Source organism: Nicotiana attenuata, unplaced genomic scaffold, assembly GCF_001879085.1.
Source record: "Nicotiana attenuata strain UT unplaced genomic scaffold, NIATTr2, whole genome shotgun sequence".
Taxonomy (NCBI): domain Eukaryota; kingdom Viridiplantae; phylum Streptophyta; class Magnoliopsida; order Solanales; family Solanaceae; genus Nicotiana; species Nicotiana attenuata.
In genome coordinates this window covers 21117-38420 of record NW_017671523.1, presented here as the reverse complement: position 1 = coordinate 38420, position 17304 = coordinate 21117, and the positions used below count along the sequence as shown (strand labels likewise).

The 17304-nt window shown below is 36.5% G+C and overlaps 1 protein-coding gene across 1 annotated transcript; it reads right to left on the bottom strand.

Moving 5' to 3' along the window:
• Positions 1-9208: 9208 nt before the first annotated feature.
• On the bottom strand, positions 9209-16752 carry LOC109208789 (O-acyltransferase WSD1-like). The gene is made up of 7 exons (XM_019371941.1): positions 16459-16752; positions 15402-15977; positions 14141-14207; positions 11115-11218; positions 10060-10269; positions 9821-9958; positions 9209-9514 (listed from the first exon to the last, which is right to left on the bottom strand). Exons 1-7 carry the CDS (start codon positions 16741-16743, stop codon positions 9353-9355), a joined length of 1542 nt encoding a protein of 513 aa, XP_019227486.1. The 5' UTR covers positions 16744-16752; the 3' UTR covers positions 9209-9352.
• Between the last annotated feature and the right edge of the window lie 552 nt (positions 16753-17304).

The following is a 17304-nucleotide window of genomic DNA, read 5'->3' as shown; positions in this document are numbered from 1 at the left end:
TACTACTACTATGTTAGTTAGCAAATCTGGATACTTTACCTCTCGGATCGAACCGATATTCAGCAGTCGTGTTACCTCTTCCTTAACAAACATGTTCCTGACCTCTGCTAACAGGCATTTCTTTTACCTTAACATGGGATGTTCGGATCCAGACTCAATTTGTGGACCGCTACCTCTAAAGGGATACCTTTCATATCCGAGTGCGACCATGCAAAGCAGTCAACGTTAGCTTTAAGAAAATTTATAAACTCTAACCTGAGCTCGGGATTTAACCATGTCCCCAAATGAAAATTTCTTTCCAAGAACTCCTCGAACAAAGCCACTTGCTCGAGCTCTTCTGAGGCCGACTTGGTTGCATCCGCCTCCCGTGGTACCTGAAAAGACCTCAGAACCTGATAGGATTCTATTGACTCCTTGCTTTTATCATCTTCCTTCGAAAAGGGAGAAGACATCGGCTCCTATAATTTCTATTTATGGGTTTCTTTTCCATTGCTGCTAGAAATGGTCACCGCATACATCTCCCTTTCCGTCAATTGCTCTCTTTTTATCTGCTTCATCCCTTCGGGGATCGAAAATTTCAGCAACTGGTGATAGGTTGAGGGCACAACCTTCATCTCGTGTATCCACGGCCTTCCGAGGATTGTGTTATAGCCCATTTTACCATCTTCCACTTCGAACATAGTGGTCTTTGTTATGATTTTGGCGTGAGTGGGTAGCAAAATCTCTCCTCGGGTTGTCATCTTGTCAGGTTGAAGCCAACTAGGAGCTTTGTTCTAGAATGATACTCCCGGTTAATTTTGCTTGCTCCAGAACTCTCCATTGTATGATGTTGGCTGAACTTCCTGGATCAAACAAAACACGCTTAACTTTGAAATCTAAAATATTAAGTGAAACTACCAGCGCATCATTGTGTGGTAGGAGAAGTCCGTCGGTATCTTCTTCTGTGAAGGTGATGTTATCTTCCGAGACTTCCCGAACCCTCTTTCCATGAGTCACTGATATTTTCGTCTTTTTTTGCTGCCAAAATTGTCACCCATTGACCTCTCTCCCTCCGAAAATCATGTTGATTGTCATTCGAAGTGGCCCTGCATCCATCATTGAGGGCTCTGTGTTTTTCCGGTTTCGACCATAATTGTTTTTGGCGCGGTCACTTAGAAACTCTCTAAGATGGCCACTTTTTAAAAATGTCTCCACCTCCTCTCGAAGATGTCGGCAGTCCCCAGTTCTATGTCCATGAGTCCCATGGAATTCACACCATAAACTAGGATCCATCTATCTAGGATCCGATCAGATTGGTTTCGAGAACTGTGCTTTTTTTTTTTTATATTTCTCATTGCCGACACTAATTCTACCAGGCTGATATTAAAGTTGTAATCTGATAACCCAGGATATGCTGGATATCGGGCCCCTGACATCTCTTTCTCCTGCAACAACCTATTATTTCGTCCGCGATTCATTCTTTTGTTAGGAGCAAACCTATCCGATGACTAGGACCGACGATCTGTATCAAAGTCATTTTTAAACTTGTCTTGATTTTTATCTCGACCCTATCCCATAGTCGATACCGATGAGCCAAGTTGATCGTATTCTATCCTTATTTTTTATTCATAGCGATTATGGACATCCGCCCGTGTGGTTGACTGGAATTCGAGCAAACTCTCCTTCAGTTACAAGAGGCATCGAAACTCAGTGGATTCAGACCCTTCGTGAATGCCTCCGCTGCTACTCATCTGGAATCGCTGGTAGCAACATCCTTTCTTTCTAGAACCGGATCAGAAATTCTCGCAGCAGCTCGGATTAGTCAACAACAACAACCTAGTGTAATCCTACAAATGGGGTCTGAGGATGGTAGGATGTACGCAGCTTTCCCCTACTCTGGAAGGATAGAGATATTGTTTCCGATAGTCCCCGAGCTAAAGAAGATGGAAGAAGCACTGATAGAGAGTAATAGCAAGATAATATATTTAGAAAACTAAATCGAAGATAGCAATAGAGAATATGATAGAAGTACCGATAGCAAATAATAGCAAGACAATATGTTTAGAAAATTAAATCCAAAGATACCAATAGAAAGGAAGTACTGATGGCAAGTAATAACAGAACAAGATATGTGATAATAACAAACTAAGGATAAAAGGGGTACCATACTAACACTAATGCTATTGAACTAATGGAGACAAAGAAAAACACACGACTACCCACTAACCTTCTACCCTAATATCGCAGCTCGGATTCGCCCTGTGAAATTCTGAATATGTCCGCCATTCTGGACTAAACCTTTCTTGCTTCAACATGGTCCATAATGAACGAGTTTGCAAGCATCTCAAAAGAATCGATTGAATGCTCAGGTAAGAGGGAGTAGCATGTCAGGGCCCCCTTCGTAAGGGTTTCGCTTAACTTTTTCAACAGAACCGACTCGATCACATGTTGAGCCAAATCGTTTCCCGTCACTGCTGTGGTGTAGGTCGTGATGTGCTCCTGTGAATTCGAAGTCCTATCATACTTTGGTATGTCCGCCATCTTGAACCTTTTTGAGATCAACTCTAGTGCTGCACTTGGTTTAAATTGCAATTGCGCTTCTTGGAATCCGGACCCTTTAACACTAGCGGCGCCCCCGGAATCTAATCCATCCGAGCATGAAACTCCTTCGCATTTTTATCCACCCGTTCGTTCATCTCTCTCATGAGTCTCATGAGCTCTGTTTTAAATGGATCACTCAAGTTATTGTTCCCGGATCCACTACCGGTACACTCGGCTCCTTCGAAACCGACCTCATCCCTTAGAGTGTTGTTATAAGTCCTTTGTGCCGTCTGATTTATGGAGCGTTGGGTTGAACCGGGGCCCCTCCATTGGCATTGTTGGAAGAACCTGATAACGCCTGCTTGAGTTCTGTTATTACACGATCCTGCCTTGAGAGGTGATCCATGATTGCTCATTGTTGCTCTCTCAGGAGTTTAACCATTTCTGCAACGTGTCAATCCTCTGCATCATCAAGAGTTGGGCCCCGCACATGTAGAGGATATTGTCCTTTGCAAGCCGGGGTTGTCACATCCCATCATTGCGAGTTTTGTTGATGGAATCATCACTCTAAGACACCTCTTCCCATTCATCATGTGCTCCAATGTTGTGAACGTTGTTGACATTGTTGGTCGCCATATCTTATGTGGCTTTTACTTATGAAAAAACTGAAATTCGTTTGTAACAAACGAACGACTATATGCCCCACTGTGGGCGCCAAACTGTTTACCCGTAAAACGGTACAGTCAAATTTATAGTGTGGTTTATAGACAAGCGAATCGATTTGATCCAAACATGATAAAGAAATGAGAACAAAAATAAGATTAATGATAGATATTAAAGAAAATAGCAAGCCTGATTTGAGCTCGGCCTTTCCTAGAGAAAAAGAAGAAACAATGATAAAGCAATGGCAAAATTCTTTAGATTGAGCGTAAAATAATATGTTATAGTTTTTGTGTGCAAAATGTTTCATGTGCCTACAAGAGTCGCCAATATGATATTTATAACCATTCCTAGGGAGACAAGATCTAAAAATCAAGCTACCCTAGAATGAGAACAAAGATGGCATTGATGGGTGCATAACGGCTGGCTTTGAATGAAGATATTCTCTATATCGACTGCTCATTAAATGCTATCTGATTTCAAGCCTTTGAGTCTTATCCATCGGTTGTGCTTCCTTCAAGATCCATCCTGTACAGGTTACGCACTTTGTAATCAGTGTCGATTATTTGCCGACACAACTTTTGTCTGCTCTCAGTTCTACGTGTCACCTGTTTAGCCAAGCCCACCTCCTGGTTGTCATCGCTCGATCACTTCCTTTTCCACTAAGTGATCTGTATCGACTGAATCACTCTTTTGGTCTAGTCGGTGGAACCGGTGAACCACGCGAGCTGGTTAGATGCGTGGGGCAGAGGGCTCGTAGTACCCCCTTTGATTGATCCAGCCTTTTCTTCGCTTCGGTAGTGAATATATATATATATATATATATATATATATATATATATATATATATACGCAAATGAAATGTTACACAAATGAAATTGACGGTTTCATTTCCAAAATACATAAGAAGGCAGACCAAGTCGCAAAGCTAGAGCAAGCTGGCATTTTTTGGGTGAAAGAAAATTTTCATTAAAAAGTAACTCAACTAATCTTCATTTTAAAAAATTTAATCTTCATTCGTAATGCTTTGAAAAATCTAATGAAATTATTTCAGAAAAGTTTTTTTGAATAGATTAGATATTGTATGGAATATCAAAACTTGAGCACATATTCTCAGGGATCACTATAAATTATCGTGTAAAAAGTCCAGCACATTTTTACTTTAAAATAGTCTAAATAAACTTCAAATGACTCCAAACTTGATATCCAACCTTCTAATTTCAATCCCAACAATTTTCAATGGCTAGATTCAACTCATAATTTCAAAAATCAATATATCCATCTTACCTTATTCAACAAGTTTTTTTTCCAAACTCAATAAAGCCCAATAATGGTCTTCTTTAATTTTCTTCAACCAAACCAATCCTAAACATTAGGAACAAGTAATACAAGCGCAATGGAAAATTACCATTCAATTTCAACCACAAATGAGCAACGAGTCTTCAATTTCTTCTCCACGTATCTAACTATTTTTTAGTTTCAGTTGTAACCTCGTAATTCATAATGAAGAAGAAAAGTAAGAGAAAAGAAAAAAGGAAAAGAATAAAGAGAAGTTCTGGCGGAAAGTTATATTTGCATAACTTTTTCTTCAACATATGATCAAAATTAAACACCAATCCTTAAAAAGGTCATCCTGTTAAAATTTCTTATCTCACATGACACAAAGAAAAATCGAAACCCACCCAAAATCCACCAGCCCAGCCTTCGCCCCTCTCCTTTTCAGAAACTTCACCTACTCTTTCCAAAGGGATGCATGTAATTAGGAATTACTGAAATAAGTACTAGTATATTAATTATTTGAGTACAAGAAAATCAAGAAATCCATTGTTCAAATTGTCACCCAATCATTCTTAAGTCATGTTTTTTTAACAGAAAATCATTTAATTATTTAAATAATTGAGAATGAAAGAGAATAAAAGCTTTTAAAACCTATATTGCATACATGTACTTGTATGAGGTCAAAGGAATTACTCCGACTATATATTAGTCCTCTCCGTGGGCAACTCAAGGTTAATATTAATTAATGGTTGTAGTTTCCACTGCATGCACACCCCATCGATTAATCCCAACTTGTTTTTTCATTTCCAGTTTTGCATATGCTAGTGCCTATTGCTCAAACAAAGAAGGAATTTAAAGTTATAACTGTGTACGGGTAAAATCAGAGATAGAGTTATCCCTGATTTTTCGTTGAAGAACGAGAAACAACGTTACTCATTACTAGCTCGAGTGAGACCGAGGGTTCCCCCAGATCGGAACCAGGAGCGGATAATGATACATCGGGAATTGAGCATGGCTGAACCAGGAGAGATTCCAGCTCGAGCAATGCGAAGAACCGATGATAAAGGAAAAATTGGTTAAACAAGACAAACAGAGAGCCGAAATATCCGCCATCAGCCGGATATTATTGTTGATACTCAATTTTACCCTCATATTTTATAAAGTATTCCATATGCTTTCAAAATATCATTTTGCCATTTTACCCAATTTATAATGGTTATATAAGTGTTCATAATTTTAAAGCTTTAAAATTGATTTTTCTTACATTTAAGTTATTCGAATATTTATTAATAATCCCTTCAAATACCTTGACGTCGTCCATCTCGGTCCTGAGCGGGTCGATCAAAGTTATCTTCTCTTGGACCTGTGAGGTTGCGGCGTTAGCATTAGCGTTTAGCCTCTCATTATCAATCTGGAGCACTCTTACCTTATCGATCAGGAGAGCATGATCCTACTTCGCTTTCGAGGCCTCCTTCTAGGACTTCTCCAGCTCGGCCCGAAGAGTAGGGAGCTCGGTCATGTCCCTAATGGACTTCATCCTTCTGCTCATAGAGAACATTGTACATCTCCATTTGCCGGACTTGTTCCTTGAGCTCGAACTCGAGGTGGCTTACCTTCATCCTGGATCGGTAAAAGCTTTCATGATGAAGCACAGAGGCCTTGGACATGGAGAAAGAAAATAGTTAGAAACAGCTAAGATGACGTGAACTCGGTGAAATAAACAGGGAAAGGGGTATACCCGATTTAGCACATGCCAGGCCTCATTGAAAAGACTTGGGCCATCTACCTCGTTCATTTCACTTGGTCTTCTTCACCAAATAATGGAGATAGTTGGCCATTGCGATTGTCCTGGACAACATGTTAGTATCCGCCGGCACCGTGAACATGATCGTCTTCTTTCGCTCAGGGTCCACACTCGTGGCCAGAAACTGTTTCGAGCTCGAACTCGACCCACCTACTCCCGGTTGCAAGACCCTTTTTGGGATCTCCAGGTGGCCAAATCCAGAGTAATCCTCTAGAGTGCCGATGTCCATGCCCTAAAAAAATGAGTTAAGGGCATCATCCATAGCCCGGGACGCTTCGGTCGATTTTCTCTTCGACGGACCGAGCTTTATTTAAAGTGGCCTCTACCTAGGATGGTGATGCTTGAATGTTGATGATGGCATCACCTTCGGAAGCAGCTGCTATCATGACCGGAGGGGCTTCTTGCGAAGCAGTAGCCACGTGTTCTTCTTCGAGTTCCCGAGCTATGAGGGTTTCAGCCGTTCGAGTGTCCCCCTCGAGGGCCACTAACTGTTGGCCGACATTGATCGACTCGTGAGTGACGAACTCCATGCCATCGTCATCCTCATTAAAGTCCTTGAGCTGATGAATAGCTTCGAATCTGGGACTCGGGCACCCGAAGTCTTTTTGGTGCTCTTTCTAACCCTGAGCACAATCCTTTCCCTCCCCTTGGCCTCGTCAGGAGCGTCCGAGGAGTCAGGGGATCTTTTCTTCTTCTTTTTCTTCTTCTTCTACTTCGGCAACGGGCTATACAGAAGTGGAGGGTTTTATAGACGGGGTCGTAACGACATCGGCGATTTCCCAAAGTTTGGTGGTCTTGGGAAAGCCTGTGAAAAAAAGGACTTAGCCGTGACAATAAAAGAATAAAAAGCGACCAGGGAAAGATTCAACCAGAAAAAAGGCACTCACCATGAGAACGAGCCTCCATTTGCCCTTGGAGAGCTTACGCCACTCACGCTTGGAATAGGTGAGCTACTTGCATATGCCCTCGACCAACTCCCTGAAATGTGGAACCGTGTTGGGGACTTGGCGGATAGCTGTATATCAAATAAAATATGTCATGAGAATGAAAATTAGGTTCAAGAAGGGACTTTGATAACTTAAGAGGAAGTATACTTACAATTTGGGTTCCACTTCTTGGGGAACGACATGAACTCCAGAAGGAATTAGGTCCTCGGTCTTTATTTGGAGGAACCTACCTTGCTAATCTCGGTCCCTGTCTTTGTCTATACAGGAGAAGGGAGCTTTCTTTGCCCGAGGGGCAAGTTTGATTAACCTACCTCAGAAGATTCGGGGGGTGTAAACTCAGAGCAGGTGATCGACTATGAATGGAGGCTCATTCGTGCTGTTTGCAAAATGACAGAGAAGGGTCATGATCCTCCGAAACGACGGGTGAACTTGCCTGGGGTAGATTTCATACCTCTTACAGAATTCGAGGATCACCATATCAACCAGACCAAACATGAAAGGATGCGTGCAAACACTTAAATATCCTTCCGCGTATGTCGTGATGTCCTCGTCGGGACTAGGAATGACTATGTCTTTGCCTTCCTATTTGCAGTCCTCTCGGAATACTTTAAGTGTCTCCTCGGTGATGGAGCAAACGTACCACCATGCTTCCTCACACCGTTCTCCTTGCGCGGAGGCTTTCTGGACCTTGAAGTCGTTATCTATAGAGTAGCCTCTGAGGATGAAATCTGTAAGGGGAGGTCTCGGGGCTACCACCGGGGGCACTGCCTCGGTGCCGGTGGCCGAGGAAGAAGTTGTCGGTGTAGTAATTTGGGGTACCGATTTTAAGTTTTAGCCATCTCTATATGAGAATATGAAGGTATGAAGGTTTGGTATGAAGGTTTACAGATTTGGTATGAAGATTTGAAGGTAAGGTATGAAGGTTTGAAGATGAAATATGAAGATATGAAGATGTGAAGAATATGTTATGAAGATTTGAAGGATTGATGAACAGATGAAAAACTCGAGGGTAACCTAGGGAAGTTCGAAATCAAAAAGTAAAAAAAGTAAAAATAGGAAACCAGAACTTTTATAGGAAAAGAGTAAGGAATGTGTGACGTTTCGAATTCGATAACTACTAGAGGTGATCAACCAACGGCTGACGTGTGTGCAAAGTTAGAACGACGTGACTGATAAGACGTTGGAGTTCGTCAACTTGTTCATGGTGTGCGAGAGAAGGAACCGGGGTCAATTAGTCACTTCTCATCGCTCCAATAATCTGCTCCCCGAGAAGTGAGGGGTATCTGTGTACGAGTAAAATCGGGGACAGAGTTACCCCCGATTTTTCGTTGAAGAGCGAGGAACAACGTTACTTGTTACTAGCTCGAGTGAGACCGAAAGTGCCCATAGATCAAAATCAGGAGCGGACGAATGATACGTCAGGAATCGGGCATGGCTGAACCCGCAGAGATTCCAGCTCGAGCAATGTGAAGAACTGAGGGTAAAGAAAAAAACGGCTAAACAAGACAAACGAAGAGCCGAAATATCCGCCATCAGCCGGATATTAGAGCGCGGATCACGCTCGGTTTTTGTGGTAGAGCGTGTTTTCGGGAGAGGAAGGGAAAGATTTTTACCTTATTTAGACTTGTATTAGGGTTAAAGTCCTCTGGTATATAAAGAGGAGAACCCTTTCATTTTTTGGGTCACTGCTGGCACACATATCAAAGCAATAAGTTTATTCTGGCTTTTAGTAATTGTTCAAGTGTTCTTTAGATGTTCATCCGTTTAGTTATAGCCGAGTTCTATTCCGAAGGTTCTACTGAAACCGACCTTTAGCATTTGAGTCTAACGTAAGACTTAATTACTTCGCCACATTTGGTTTGATCGTTCTATCTCCTTTTAATTCAATTATTTACTGTTTTTTGATCATTTGTGTTAAATTAAATTACGCATCCTTTAAATCCCATACAAATTTAATTGTTATCCATTTTAAGGGTAAATAATAACATTGGAACATATATATATATATATATATATATATATATATTGCATACATCAATAGTAGTACAAGCACTTGGAAGATGAATCTGCCTTTTGTTATACAAATAGGGAACTCTAAAGTTGTAAAACAAATTGCTAGCTCCCCAACAAACAATTATCAAGTTTACACGGCTGCTGCACTTTCTTTTATAACTGCATTTTTAAACATCTGAAGGGAGTCCTCAAAGTCATCGCACAGCTGGTATGGATCTGGAATCACAAGCGGATCCACAGACATTGAAATAGTCATTTTGTTGCAGTAACTCTGGAAATGCATTATCAGTGCCTGCAACCAAAATCATAAATGACATTTCCTACTCTGCATATCACCATTATTCACATTTTCCGTTGTACAAATTATATTTCTTTTTATGTGATTGAAGGTACTATCATTAAAGTCAATTACTCCCTCCCTTTCTGTTTATGTCTTTTGACTTGTCATAAAATTTTAAAGTGTAGAAAAACTTTTAAATTTTTTGATTTGAACTAAAGTACATTTGTGGTGTTAAATATGACACGTCATTCTAATATCCTTTGAGAGTAAAATTAAAATATTGAAATATAGTAGAGGGGTAAATGGTAATATACTAACATGAGGGAGTCCACAAATTGTAGGAGCAGCATAAGCTAACTTATGCCCGAAAAAAGTGATCTCTTCTTGAGGGCCGACGACGTTTGATAATAAGATGGTGGTATGAGATAGAACTCTGTTTGTGAGCTTAGCCGCCACCTTTCAAATTATAACACAAGAAAATTAATGTATAAGTTTACATATGTTAAATTTTTTTAAAACAATTCCCTTTTCTAAAAGAAAGAAAGAAAAGAACTCACATTGGATCCGAATATATCTTGGGTTAGCTTAGCAGCGGCAAAAGAGAACCTGGATTCAAGAGAGAGCTTCTTTTTGTCGATAATGGCTTTAGCTTGGTGAATATAATCCAAGGGGTTATCAGGTAAGCTAATGGGTAATGGGGTCAGCACATATCCAATTTTATTACCCCATTTTGCCTTTGATTTTTTCTCCATCATCTCTGCTAGAACCTGATCTCATTTATCGCCTTAATGTCAGATCTGAAGGACTACAGTAAAACACTTAGGGGTCGTTTGGTCGGAGGTATTAGAAAAAATTACTAATACCTTGTTTGGTAGTATAATTTTTCAACATGTGTATAACTAACATCATACTTGGTATTATCCTATGTATAAGTAATGCATAGAAAATCATGACATTAGTAATACCGAGGCTATTTAGAATGGTTAAAGACAAAATTATCCTTAAAGTTCATTAAAACTAGAGAATATGGAGGGCATTTTTGTAAAAAAATATTTTTCTTAAAAATTATGCAATGCATTATAATTTTAATACACTACACCAAAAAGTAGATAAGAAATAATATCTGCATAATTAATGCTTGCATTACTAACCCATGCATTACTAATCCATGCATTACCAATACACATTATTCAGCATTATTCTTATACGCCCTACCAAACGACCCCTTAGGATAAAGCAGGGGCGGATTTACATGGCACCAAGCAGTGTCACGGGACACCGCTTCGTCGAAATGTTTTACTATTTATATATATAAAATAATAAGTAAAACAGAAATACAAGATAAAACCTATAAAAGTGACACCTCATGCAACAAAACAACTCAATAGTCTAGTGGTCGATAGCTTCAAGATTAATGTAAGAGGTCTTGGTTTGAACTCCCTTGGCTCTACAAAATATTTTTTGACTGTTATGGGCCTCTTACTAGAAATAGTGACACCGCTTATGAAAAATTCTGCCTACGCCACTGTGATAAAGAAATACTCCCAACATATCAAATTTTAACTAGGTACTTATTTGATTTTTTTTTTGGGAGTAGAAGAGATGCAGTTACCTTAATTCCACCAGAAGGTCTGATGTTGAAAACAATAGATCCTCTAAGACGAATGTTCTTGGGCAGATTATTTGTTTTGCTGCTTCCTCTCCCATTTTTGTTGCCTATTATTAGTAAAATTTGATTGTAAAAATATGGGAAGTTGAAAGTTAATGGATGTTTGATAAATGTAGAAAAACAGAAATTGAATACGAATGCAGTACTTAGAAAAAACACTACAGAAGCAGCCCTTCTTTTTGTTAGGGAATGGCTAGTTGGTATATATTTTCCATTAATGACAAACTTAAATTGGATTAAATATGATCTAATGTTAGCTTTTCTTACATATATGATTTGTCCTAACCAAAAAAAAAACACAAAACAACAAAGAACTAAATAATCTGAATCTTATTGAATGTTCGTAGTGATCAGGTTAATGCTTAATGTAGCATAAGATAAGGTTCAATCTTAATTCAAAAAAGGTTTTATGTTATATAACTATAAAGATTTTTTTACATGATAATTGAATTTTAATCTATTCTAATAGGTTAATTACTGTTCTGATCAAGTTAGTTACCAATTTATACTAGTAACATAAGTGAACATGTAATTCATACTATATTAAAAGTACGAAGGTACTTAGCGAAATGTCGTTTGTCTTTTTCACCCTTTTAGAATATAGTTCACACTAGACAAAATAGTCATTTGATTATTATTCTTGCTAATATTTAAGAGTTTAAAATGGAATCAAATTTTATTTATTTAACCTTTCCTTATTTGAATTAAGTGATAACCTTATATTTAGAACTTTAATATCATTAATATTTTACCTTATATAAATCCTAGAATTAAAGTATGATTGAATAAAACTGGAATCTTTATGCCTATAATTGTCTCTAATTAAACGTTATTAAGCTCAAAAGAGATTGTTTAATTGTGTTAAATTTTAAATGAGCGATTATTATGTAAACAAAATAAAATAAAGAAAATATTAAAGAAAGAGAAAACATTTTGCTTGGTCGTTTATCCCAATTTGTAATTAAATTGTAAATGGTCTAAGTAATCTATGTGAGATTCGTTTACTGACAATTAGTTTTATTCTTCGATTAATAATTTGCTTAGATATAAATATTATTGTAGATTTTAAAACATAATTAAATATGTAATTACAAAAATATTTAATAATAGCAAGAAAGAGAGGAAAAAAAAGTGATTGACAAAAGTCATTTGCAGTAACGCATCGATAATATAAAGTACAAAAGTTCGAATATTTATCATTTAAAAATATATTTTTCTGTCAATAAAATTTGTTATAAATAAATATTTAATATATGGTATGAGCTAATGATAAGAATTTGAATCCTCTAAAATTTTTTAAATATTTTAAAGATAATTAAGTATTTAAATTAACTAATTAGCAAAATAATCCAATTTCATTCTTCCCATATTCATCATATAGGTAAAATAAATTTTCAAGTTTACACAATTTTAGAATACAGAAATTATTTATCATAAAATGATATTGGCGATGAAAGAAATCTGAAAATAAAACAAATTCAATTATAGTTCTAAGAGTTAAATTGGTTAAAATGCAAACTTAAAGAAATGAGGATGAAATAATAGAAGACAAAATGTATTCCTAAAGATATATCTGGTGATAAACAATTTAACATATTTGTATCTCATATTATAAGATATGTATAATTATAAAATAATGTCCAATTAATTAAACTAAATTCATCATCTTTGCATGGTCAGAACATATTGAATTCAATTATTGTGTCAATGTAATAACATTTACTTTCATCATTTATACAAATATTATACTTTATTTTAACATCAATGTGTATAGTTTTAATTGAGTGACGACGCTACACACACGTGCAACACACGTATATTAAAACTAATTATCTTATAAGTGACTTCAATATATAAAGATTTTTTTTTTAACGGTATAGTTAAAACTCTACAAAAAATCTGTATCACCACCAAAAAAGTGAAGTTGCTATTCACATGAAAGTTGAAACCGACCCCATTTGGGGTGTGTTTGGTATGAAGGAAAATGTTTTCCTAAAAAATATTTTCATGAAAAATGAGTGGCTTTATCACTTATTTTCTCTTCTTCAACAATTTAATTATTTTTCTAAAAATTCATACAAACCCAAAGGAACTAACGTGTTGCTTTACTTTTTTTACGCAAAAACAACGTTGAAATTTGTGCTCCATAACTAAAAAATACTCTTTTTTTTGGTTGAAAAAGAAAGTACAATTTCTATAACATGAATATAAAGTACTCATTTTGTTGAAAGAAAATACTTTTTGTACATCATGAAAAGAAAATACCCATTTTGTTGAAATAAAAGAAAATACTATTTATTATATAATTTTGTTGAAATGAAAGAAAATATTTTTTTAACATCATGAAAAAAGTACTTTTTTTTTGTTAAAATGAAAAAATAAACATTTTTGTATATCGCGAAAAGAAAAACTTATTTGTTGAAATTTAAAAAAAAAAAACTCTATCTATAACAAGAAAAGAAAGTACTATTAATAATATTTCTACTTAGGGGGGTGGGGGTGTGGTGGAGCGAGGGTAGGGTGGGGTGGGGTAGGGTTGGGGTAGGTGGAGTTGGGGTGGGTTGGTGGGTTTGGTGGGGATGGGGAATGGGAGGAAGGTTGGAAAAGAGTGTTGGAAAATATTTTCCCTTCTCTTGATAGGGTTCATGAGAAAAATATTTTCCAAAACATTTAAGCCAACCAACATAGGAAAATTGAAAAACATTTTTCAAAAAATATTTTCCTTCATATCAAACACACCCTTAATTACTATAGTGAAGAGGCATAATGGTTTTACCACATGGATTATAAGCAAAAAAAACTACCTGTAATTATAAACAAAATAAGGTTTGGAATGATAATACTGTGTTTCCACACGTATCAAATAAAATGCATATAGAATATGTACAGTTGCTCTTTGACCACAAGCTAACAGACACAAAACAGTAAGGTGTTGGAGTAGATTAAATATAAGGAGTGGGAAAACATACCATATCTTCTATTCAGATATCTTGAGATACCAGCTTGCGCTATGCCCATCACTACATCATTAATTGTCTACAAAAACCATAATAGTATAATCAGAGAAAACAAAATATGAACATGTGAAATACAAAAAGGAAAGAAGAAAAATGTATAACTATATGTGCATAATTAACAGGAATTAAAAGAAAAGATCGCATTAGAATTATGATTTAAAGAAAATTCCAAATCCAAACTAAGCCAAGTACAGCAGTATTGATGATTAACAGGAGGTAAAAGCTAATAGTGGGAGCTATTAATTATGAGGATAGTAGATTTCTGTTGCCCCACAAACTGCAACACAAATTCCGATTCGGACTAGTTAATCGATTGGTCTTCCACCCTATTAAAAAGGAGCAATTGGACGTACAGATTTTAATGGAACTAAAATAAAACATAAATTGCAGTAGATATGAGAATAGTAACCTTTCCCAAGATAAATTAGGTGTGTCTCTCTATATATATATTAAATGACTTAAATGCACTTACCGTTAAGAATTTTTACAATTTTATTAGTGTACTTTTACACACAGCATGTAACTTGTTGTATTTTTTTAGTTTACTAATTTGTTATGATTGATTATGTATAATTATCTCTTAAATGGCCTGGTATTTACAATATAAAATAAGTTAACTTATACTTCCTCCGTTTTAATTTATATGAACCTATTTGATTGAGTATAGAGTTAAAAAAAAAAAGAGAGAAGCTTTTCTGTGTAAAATGAGGCACATTTATTTTGTGTAACTATAAATCATTCTATAAAAGTAAATTGTTTTCAAATATGAAAAGAGATCATTCATTTTTAAAGAGATTTAAAAGGAAATAAGTTCACATAAATTGAAACAGACAGTGTATAAAAGAAGAAAAGCTAGCAGTAAGAGATATATACTATGACCATATCAGGTTTTTAAAAACAAATTTGAAAATTTATGGCCAGACGGTAGCTAAAAGAAGACAACAATAAGAGATATATACTCTATTTGTTTCATTTATGTGAGGTATTTGACGGGACATAAAGTTAAAGAAAGAAGTATATAAAGGTTTTTGAAACTAATTGTAATCCCGAATATGCTATGATATTACGTATATATAAATTATGTCATTAATGATAAATTAAAATTTTAAAATTTAAATTATCTTTAAATATATAAAGATGTCATTCTTTTATATAGACGTACTAAAAATGAAATATATGAAAGGGAAAAGAAAAAGAGAGTATGCGGCCTTACCAAGTTCAAGGCATTCTTGACTATTTTCATGTCGTCAAGGCTAATAGTCCTGTGCACAAGTCTCTTAGGATTATGCTTAACCCCTGCTCCTCCTTTTATCGGAGTTTCTGTGTCCTTAAGAAACAAAACGGTTGCGAAAAACATAATAGCATCCACCAATGTATTCCAAAACACCATCAACAAAAACCAAACAGAAAAACAAAACTGCTTAAAAAATCCAGCCTCGTCAGAACTTTCTTTTTTGGAACTTGTTGGTATAGTGGGCAATGCTTCTGGATCTGAAGCTTTTCTAGTGCATGCTAAGATTAATGAAATAATGGACATGCCATCCCCAATAGAATGGTGCAATTTAAGAATCCCTGTGGCTTCTGCTTCAGATGTCTTCACATTCAGAATGTGTACTTCCCACAGTGGCTTTGTCATGTCCATTGGTATTGTTGTTAGACTTGACGTGTAGTTTTCTACGAATTCATTTGGTGAATCCATGTTCGGGTCTAAATCTGGACATACCATATGGTTTCCCACATTTACCGTTGTTTGCTTCCACTTCCTTACACCTTTCTTTTCATCCACCACCTTTTATTTTTTTGGCAAACGAAAGTATTAGAAACATAATTATAAGCAATTGGAGCACAAAGAATGTGTCTCTATAAAATGTGAAGAATAGCATAGGAATATAGCTCGTTGCACTAACAACTACAACAACAATTTACCCATTGTAATCCCACATAGTAAGATCTGAGTAAAGTAATGTGTATGCAGACCTTACCCCTATCTTGTGGAGATAGAGAGACTATTTTTCAGTGGATCTTCGGTTCAAGGAAAGCATAAGCACAATAGTAGTGAACAAGAAATACGGTAGAAGCCATAGAAAAGAAGCAGTAACAACAACAAGATAATAAGAATTTAGCTCATTGCACTAACAATGTAAATTAACATGTTGCAACAGGGTAATTTGTAATGTCATTTTTTATGGACATATTATCTTTTAGGTGATCTAATGGACGTACGTGTAGAAGTTAAACTCAAGAGAAAAACTTTTTTTTACAAAACGTACCGGTATACTGGTGAAGCGAGGGTGATTGAGAAGAGTGGACTCGAGGCCCTTCTTGATGAGATCGACATTGATCTTTGTAGTGCAACCTAAGATGGCAATAATGTGGCAACTGAGGGATTTAGTATGGAACAAGCGTGTAGCTGGGCTTGCTGGCTCAAATTGCAGTACTTGCTCTTTTTGCTCCTCTTCTACCACCACCACCTTGCTGTTATTTTGGCCATTAGTCATGCCCATTTTATCTATTTGGGTCTTTGTATCAATAGGTTTGAGACCAAGGCTCCCCATTGGTTTTGTGTTAAGTTGTTACTACTCCACTGAAGCACAGTTGTACGCTAAATAGCTAAGCTTGTAAGTGAAATGGCAATGACAGCCTACACACGAGAACACCTTAAAATTGTGTAAGACAAGATAGGTCTAACCTAGCAAAAATAGCCTAGAGCGACACCAAAAGTATTACTCCCTCCCTTCCAAACAATTTATGTGAACCTGTTTGACTGGGCACGTAGTTTAAAAAAAAGAAGATTTTTGGAATTTGTGATCCTAAACAAGTCAAAAGGGGCACAGCGTATTTGTCTGTTGTAAAAGCTTCTCATTAAGGATAAAATTGTAAGTTTAAGTTAAATTGTTTCCAAATTTAGAAAGGGATCAGGTTTTTTTGGAACAGACCCAAAAAGAAATAGGTTCACATAAACTGGAACTAGGAGTGGCAAACGGGCGAGTCGGGTCGGATATGGTTCGGGTTGAAAACGGATAATGAAAAAACGGATTAATTATCCGACCCGACCCATATTTAATATGGATAAAAAACGGGTTAACCGGCGGATAATATGGGTTACCCATATTATC